Source organism: Pithys albifrons, chromosome Z (genome assembly GCF_047495875.1).
Source record: "Pithys albifrons albifrons isolate INPA30051 chromosome Z, PitAlb_v1, whole genome shotgun sequence".
Classification (NCBI taxonomy): domain Eukaryota; kingdom Metazoa; phylum Chordata; class Aves; order Passeriformes; family Thamnophilidae; genus Pithys; species Pithys albifrons.
In genome coordinates, this window is record NC_092497.1 from 38,565,064 (window position 1) to 38,573,564 (window position 8,501).

Consider the following 8,501-nt stretch of genomic DNA (forward strand, 5'->3'; position numbering starts at 1 on the left):
AAACTAAGGAGCATAAATACACTAAAGAAGCAGAGATGGTTAGACTGATAGAATTGATATCAGAAGAGTGCTTAGTGCTTGCCCTTCAGACTCTGAAGAGATGTGAGGGAGATCAGCAAACTTGATCCACAGAGTTGCTTTGCTTAGTCCACTCACTGAGTCTGTCCTGTGATGTCAGTTCCACTAATAGATGCCAGAGGAAATTACCAGACCACAGGGATGCTGGAATAAAACCTGAAGAAGGTACTGTAATTGGAATAAAAAGAATTATGGAATTAACAAAAACTGTTTTTCTAAGGTGTATTGTAGATTTAGAGGTTAACAAATGTATGTCTGACACTAACATAATTTCAGGTCTTTCTGGTGATTTCAGGTAGTAAGTTCAATAAATGGAGAACTCAACACAGATGACCCAACTGCAGGCCGTTCAAATGCACCCATCACAGCTCCTGCAGAAGTAGAAGTAATGGATGAAACAAAGTATGTCTTTCTTTTTGCATTCTTTATATCTTGTGTGCTCAGGTCCTTCAATATTTTTCTCATATAGTGATTAAAAAGATTTTGTCTAAACTAACAGCCACTGAAGGGCAAAACTCTAGTGCTATATCTAGTTTTGTCTTTAAATTTTTGAATAAAAATCTTTCTATAGCTTGTACTTCTACACTAAGTCTCCAGTAACACATCCTGCTATGCTAGAGAAGTGCATGCTTTTTTGATATTTCAACTAATTTTGAAATATTTAAGACCATCTTCTGACTACCAAAAGACACGTGAAATTGTAAAATTCTTCATCTATGTGGTATTCTGATTCTTTTTTTCCTTACTCTCTTTCTGTATAGCTGCCAGAAAGTGTTGAACATGTGGTGAGTTATACAGCATAAGCAGGCAGAAATAGCCCCAGAAGCTTTGTTCTTCTTATTGGATTAAAAACTAATTTCAGATAACTTTAAAATAAAATGTCCATTTGGAAATCACAAAATATGTTTTAATTCTGTGAAACAATCAACTGTTTTTACAAACAGCTGCCTACAGGAGCTATTTTGCCTGCTTCAGATCCTGCTTGCTTTTAAGTTGTGTAGCCTGTGATGTACTTTATTTCACCCTTTTTAATGGACATTAGAATATTTTTTTCTTGCTTGCTATTCTATTTTAAAGGGGAAAATGTTCTTTTCAGGTGTTGTAGCATTTAGCCAGTATTTTAACGTCTAGAAAATAACTCACTTATATGAATAAGAAATAGATACCAGCCAATGTTTGAACTTTTTTTGAACTCATACTTTACCAGAGTATGAGTCTTTAACAACCTGCTAACTAATCATTAAAACATAACTTCAAGGTTCCTTAAAGTTACAATGTAATGAAAGGAAGAAATATTTTAATGTCTTTTTACACGGAATGGACAACTAATTATGTATTTGAGTAGTAAAATCAGATTTGCAAAATAGTACAGAAAAATATTATTGATAGCTAAAGACAGTAAAATTTTCAACATGATTTATTTTATAATTGTATTTGGAATAGGATTTTACAAGGATATCGATCAAGTTTATCATCACATAGAGTCACTCAAGTATGAAGGATACCTTAGTAGCAGAGCAATCCAGTAGGCATTCCTTCATAGCAATGAGTTTCGTAGGGCCCATTTTCCTAACTTTTAGAAAAAGGGAATTTTCTCAAAAGGCAGATTTTGAGGTTCTTATGTAAGGTTCATGTGCACGTGTAGGTAATAATTGTGGGTGGAGGTGTGTGTTGTGCCACATTTCTCCACCAACTTTCTGTAAGCACTAAGTTCTTAATCTCCCATCTTCATAGAGTACTGTGTTTTTATTTTACTGTCAAGAATGCAGTTTTCTTACATATATTTAAAACAAAAAAAAAATCCTAAAGAACAAGGATGTTGGTAGGTTGCTCATGGGTAAAGTCCCTGTCCTCTGTCTTTGGGTGAGCTTTATGCTCAGTTTCTGTACACACAGGAAAAGATTAAATTTCTTGCGTTTTGAATAAACCCATAGTTATCTACTTAGTTATCTGCAGAAAGTTAGGAGAATTCTCATAAGCCAAGATACTCAGCTGCCTTAGAAGCATAGAAGTTCATTTTCTCTAATGTAAATACGTGATGGAGAAATATACTTGACCTTTTTGGCCTAGTCTTCACTGGTTTCATTGCAGACAAAATTACTAGTCTCAATACCCTACTCTTTGGATAGAGCTTTTTTTTTGAGTAGGAAACAGCCAAATTAGTTTTTCAGCACTGTGTATTTAAATTGCATTTTCCTCAGTCTCTGAAATTTTGGAGAGAGGTAGAATTTATCTTTTATTTTGACAGTAATAAAGATCACCCACACCCACTCACCCACACCTACTCCTCAGCATTTCTGTTAAACATCAATGCATAAATACACATATTTTTTCAGAAACAACGCTTTGGAACATTTCAATATAATAGTTACAATATTGATATCAAAAAGTATTGTGAGGTTTAAATATCTGTTTATGGATTTTTACACTGCTGAAGAATGAAGGGAAATGCAGTAATCACTGTCTTTCATGTGTATGATATAGACATTCTTGGTTTTAAGGCGACATTATTTTCTCAGAAGACTACCTTTGTGCATCTTTCATAATCTTCTCCATCTGAAAATAGGAACAAAAGCTATCCTCATTTGCTGTTTATAACACAAATATAGTTTATTAGATATTCTGTCACTATTTCAGTGGAATACTTTTCAGTATTCAGTATATTCAGGTGGGATTTTTTCAGTTAGCATTTTATTGTTTTGGGACATTTGTTCAATCCTTTTGTTGTTTCATAAATATTTATGCCCTCAGAGTATACATTCTAAATCTAATGCCATGTCATTTTCATTGTGTTGCTGTACAGCAAGCATGACATAGCAGTGAATGTCAGCTTTTGGACATTTTGCTGGTTTTGTTTTATTTTGTTTTATTTGTTTGGGCGTTGGTTTTGTTTGTTTTTTGGTGGTGTTGGTTTGGTTTTTTTGTTTGGGTTCTAAGAAAAGTAGCTTTCAGCCCTATTTCAGTTGTTACTTACTGGAGCTGTGCACCAAGGAGGAAACTAACCTGATCACTGTTCTGCCTTGACATTTGCAGATTATAGATTTGTCTATAATCTACAGGTAGACTTTTAGTTATCACTGAGTGATTAACCTCCCTTTCCTTTACTATTTGCTACCCATCAGAACAGTTGCTTCTGTGAAACATGTGTGATTTGGATAACCAAAAGGCTCTGCCATGGGAGGACAGGGAAGGGCAAACAGGAAATGATGATGTGATCTGTACTTTTTGTGTCTGGCATCCTTTTTGCCACTGTAAACACTTGTTACTAATCCTGCAGTAAAGTGCTGCCACACATTAGATGGCAAATACAAAACCGCAGCTATCTAAACACAAATGAGAAATTAAGTTGCTTTAACATATTGGGGGAAGGGGATGCTCAAGTGGTAGAAAGGAGGATATTTAATAGGAACAAAGGTATGTTTTAAGAAGGAGAAGAGATGTTTTGTAGCTATAATGCTGAGAGTGCTGGTATTAGATAATAGATAATATCTCAAAGCTCACTGTAGATTGTACAGGACAAGTGCAGTGTTTTTTGGGTTTTATAGATTGTTATTTTATTGCCTACTCTAGAAATGTTCTATAAACTACAGGTAAAGAGGTTAGCAGTCATTAATGCTTTATGTAAAAAAAAACTTTCCTAGAATTAGAGATCTTTAAAAAATATCTAATCTATTTTGCCTGCATATTGAATAATATATATATGTGGTTTAATGCTCTTTAATAATACTTTATTCTGTAGCTCTAAATATGGCTTCAGGCAATGTATTACATGTATTATATATAAGTGATAATAACACCCTCTAGTGACAGTATCCTTAGCAACATGTCTGCATTTCTGTTATGAATTATACTAGTTGAGAAATTAAGTATTATGGATCTCTAATTTCAGGGTTATGTTTCTTTCATAACATTTATTGTTGGGCAATGCAGTCTGACCGATCTTATTCCCACATAAAGGTGCATATATTTTAACATGACATTTATTTGGCCGTGGAAGGTTTGATAGTTCTAACAGTTTTAGACCTAAAAATACACATTTCAGTGTACTTCAGTTCATATCTCCAAGACAGTCCTGAGGTTTGCAATTCTCTATGGAATTTGCATTCCTTTAACCTTTTTAAATATATTATTAATATATTAATAAGGCATTTCTTTTCCTGCACCAAATAACAGTCTTCCGCATTTAGTGACTCTCCCTGAAGTGGAATACACTTGAATAGTTCTTAAAATTGAAAAATAACCCCACCTGTTAACAGGAAATTGTAGTATTTGTAGTATTATGCAAACTACAGAAAACTAGGATTAAAAAAAGAAGTGTCTTATGTTAGTTTAAGACAGAACTCTTGAATTCCCATTGTATGTTGTCCTTCTTCTCTGGTTGACAGAGAAATCGCAAACTAAATAGGCTATGCAGAAGGAATAAAGGACAGTATGAGATTTGCAGCAATGATTGGTTAAAAATTTCTGATAAGGAAAGCAAGAAAATCTCAAGTGTCCTTGAACTACACAGAGCATCCAAGCAGTCTTAAACATTCAAGCAGTGTGATGTGCTTGAGATGTGCTGCATATAAGCAATACTCAATTAAAGAGTGAAGAGTTAAAATTCTAGATTGTCTTTCTGGAATACAAAGTGTCTGCCACACTTTCATCTTTTTACAGTTAATTCTGTAACTTGGGTTCTGATATGCTAAAATTACGAATCAAGACAAAATTTTTCTGTAGGCTTTCCTTGAGGCCACATAATTTCAAACAGGTATAAAAGTGATTTATCACAGGTGAGGGTAGGATTTCCTCATTCACAGGATCATAGGATACTCATGTTGAAAGGGAGGGAGGAGTGTAAAATGCCTTTTTTTTTGTGGGTATATACATGTATTAAATACTTGTCAAAAGGTTGGGGTGAAAGAAAAATTAAACTAAATTGCTGTCCATTCGTCAATACAAATTTAAAACTTAAGTAATAATGGATGTCAGCGGTTACAGGCAGGTGCTAAAAAAGAGGCTTAGCGGTTGTGAGGGAATTACAGTTACAGTCAGTGGCTACTAGCCTTTGAAACCAATTATGTCCCTTCTTTTGCAAGTACTTTCAAGTTAGTAAATAAAGTATGATACTTTTGCTAGCTGTAAAAATACTTGCCTATGTAGTTTCCCCTACTGAATTTTAATTTTGGGTTTCCTCTTCATCAATAACCAATGTTTTTTTCTACTGAAAGTTATGTAACTCTCAGAGCAGTTCTGGTCTGCCTCTGCCCACTGCTACTTTTTCAGTGACTGAGCGACAGGGGCCTTGGATATTTTGAGAAGGTAACTTCTGTCTCCCTTTACTTTGGATGTTGTTCTCACCCCCTGTAGAACCTTATTTTTAGACCCTAATTCTCCCTGATTTTCAAATGCTTTCCCCATTACCCATATTCAGACTAAGTCATCTGGATTTCTTTTGAATCTTACTGATAAAAAGATGCTTGGTGAACTTAATGATTTACTGATAGGCTATTGATGCAGGACATTTATTTTCATCTCTGTTGTACTTTGTAGTTTAAGACCCTTCAGTGTACAGCACTGCAAATGAGAATTCACTAACCAAACTACAAAGTGGGGCAAGCTCTACTGAACAGCTTGCATGTTCGCTTTTGATTGCACATTGTGAATGCTTTAGTAAGTGGAAGCTTTATTTTTAAAGGTGGTGTCCAGGAGATGGGTGTTGCTTAAAATAATAAGGTTAACAGTACATTCAGGTCAATTAATTTTCTTTGTGTTATTTGTTGCTTTCCTCTTTAGTTTATTTTCAGAAGTATTTTCTGGACTTACGCAGTCCTCCTCTATGTTGTCTGTCTCTATCTCGCTCCAATTCATTTTCATTTTTTAGTGTTCTTTCAGGTGCTTTCAGATTGTCTCTATTTGCTAAGTGAAATTCACAGTATTTGTCAGTTTTAGTTTCTTCCATGTAGTATGCAATAAAGTGGAAGAAAGAATGTCGGTGTACTTAAGCTGTGATTCTTCACTGTAGTAGTATTATCTCAGCACTGGACCAGAACATTCATTTTATATGTTCATGAATATTGTGTTCTAAAACATTTTGGGGGATAGCCTTGGGGAAGGTTTTTCCATGTTGTAGTTGACAAAGGAAGCTCAAGTTGTTTTCTTTTATTAGCAACAATAGTGTCTTAAGAGCACAGTTCAGGTGACACAATCTGAAGTGCAAGCTTCAGATTATCAGTTAATATGAAAGAGTATGTGGGTAATGGAATATCCTTTATTCGTACAAACACATTTTTAAGTGAGCCTATAATGCTTATGCTTTTGAATGCTCTCATCAGTACTCTAAACTTAACAGCTACTTCCATTATGGCTTTTAAAATTTGATGCATTTTTCAAAAAAAAAGATGAAATGTGTCAAAACCATCTCTACTTCAGTTTCTTTCACTAATAAATCAATCAAAAGCAATAGAGCTAAATGTGTATCTTGTGGTGCTGTCTATACCAACTGCATACTTAAGTGAAATGTACTGTAAATCAAGTTCAGCTTTGTGGTTTCTTTTTATATCATTTGTAATTTGTATCACACTTGCAGGTGCTGCTGTTTATTCAAGCGGAGGAAAAGGAAAACCATTCAGCGCAACAAATGACTAGAATCAAACAGAACATGGAAAAATGCTTATTTGTTCAACTGTTGTCTTGTGATCTTAAGAAAAGAATGAGAACAAAACCCAAAGCAAAAACCTCCTTAGTGAACACTTTTTCCAAGGACTTCCTGGGAAACAATGTCATGCCTGCGTGCTTTGATTTGGTTCTTCTGCCTTTTTTTTTTTTAATTCATGTATTCTGAAAGCTTTAAAGTATCGTCAAATAGGAATGCTTCTTTGACCATCAACATATGGACCAGTGAAATGAACAGTATGTTGAGCAAAACTGAACTTGAGAAGTATTTTTTCTTTTCTAGGAAGTAGTAGCAGTGTCATAGATCAAGACAGATGTCATGAATCTTTTATTTGAGTTTTTAGCAGTGTATCAAAAGCAGTTCTCTTCAAAAATGCAGAAGAAAAATACAGGTGCATAACCATATTGAAAAATAATAAAATCTTGATATTTATTTTATGACACCTGCATTGTTTTTCTTCTTTTGTTCCAGTATTACTGCCGATATTTTTGCCAAATGGTCACTGTCTAGAGATATTTGGGAGGCTGATTTAACAATTGACAGTTGTCTAAATAAATGCTGGACATAGTGATGAACAGAAAGTATTTCCAATACCCTCTTGGTTTGAAAGCCATGAGGATATTGTTATGTCTACAGTGAAAATTGCAGTAAAGTAGAAAGTACAAGAGCATTTATACAAATACAGAAGCTTGTGTAATTTAAGCTGTACTTCCAGTCATGTTAGCAAGATTAAAGTACCTTCAAAGGAGATTTACAGAGCAATTATAGAAGACATAGAAGTGAATCTGGTTAAAGTGTAATCACTATTATACTCTCTGTGTTCACAAAGTTAACTGATGATTGACATCATCTTTAACTTGAAGATATGGATGTGCCATGTAAAGTTAGACATGTATTTGTAAATTATTTTGCTCTTTAATTTAGAACACAAATGCAATGGAAGTGAGTTAGACTTCTCTCCATATTAGCCCATAACACCCACAGTTTCCCATGATTGTTTTCCTGTAATTTTCTTGTCTTGCAGTGTGAGGTCATTGCTGTAGTAGGAGGGTAAGGATGTGTTAGGTACTTCTCTACTACAGTCTCTTAAAGTGTGTGTAATATGAGCAAATCAACAGATCTGTAGACAAGACAGCCTCTTTTCTATTTTCGTCCTCAGAAAATATATGCGTCTTTTAAAGCCACAATGGCAGAGTTGTGCTTTTGACATGTTTAGCTGCCAATTATTAAAGAAGGAGAGGGAAAGATGGAAGTGACTAGACAGATTCATTGACCAAAAGTCAGATTATCTCTGTTTTTTTATAGTTCTTCTAGAGCTAATAAGATTTTTTTTTAAATCCACACATGTCTTTTGGCATACTTATTTATTTTTAATCTGTTTTGTGTTAGCATTTTAAATGTGTATTAAAATAAAGCACACCTTTGAATTAATTATCGCATTTACAAGAATTGTATTTTATAATTTATTTTTCCTAAAGAGCCAAAAGTGTATTTTATTGTTTGGATTATGTGTTCATATGTGTACTTTGATCTTCATTGTTATTAGTGTTCATGATCTTAAGTTTTTGTTTTAGAAAACCTGAACTTGGTCTACAAAAACACACTGTATAACAGGTTGTAAGTTTCCACTCCAGCAGTTTATTTCAAACTCATGAAGCTACTTATTTCTCCAAAAAGTAGGTTACTTGACCACTGTCATATGGAAACACATCCTATTTTGTAGTATTTGACCTAATTTGTTCCTTTCTACATGTGTTATGTACAC

General features: G+C 34.1%; 1 protein-coding gene across 9 annotated transcripts in view; it reads left to right on the plus strand.

Moving 5' to 3' along the window:
* The window catches only part of CSNK1G3 (casein kinase 1 gamma 3), an 83,365-nt gene extending 75,190 nt beyond the window's left edge, over positions 1-8,175 (plus strand). For 3 of the 9 annotated variants that reach the window (XM_071581600.1, XM_071581607.1, XM_071581606.1), the window contains one exon: positions 6,650-8,175. In XM_071581600.1, the coding sequence (XP_071437701.1) occupies positions 6,650-6,904 (255 nt within the window). In that variant the 3' untranslated portion in view covers positions 6,905-8,175. Of the gene's footprint in view, positions 1-354; positions 481-839; positions 864-5,291; positions 5,383-6,649 lie in introns of all 9 variants that reach the window. The other 6 variants (XM_071581601.1, XM_071581603.1, XM_071581602.1 and 3 more) reach the window with 5 other exon arrangements.
* Positions 8,176-8,501: the final 326 nt, after the last annotated feature.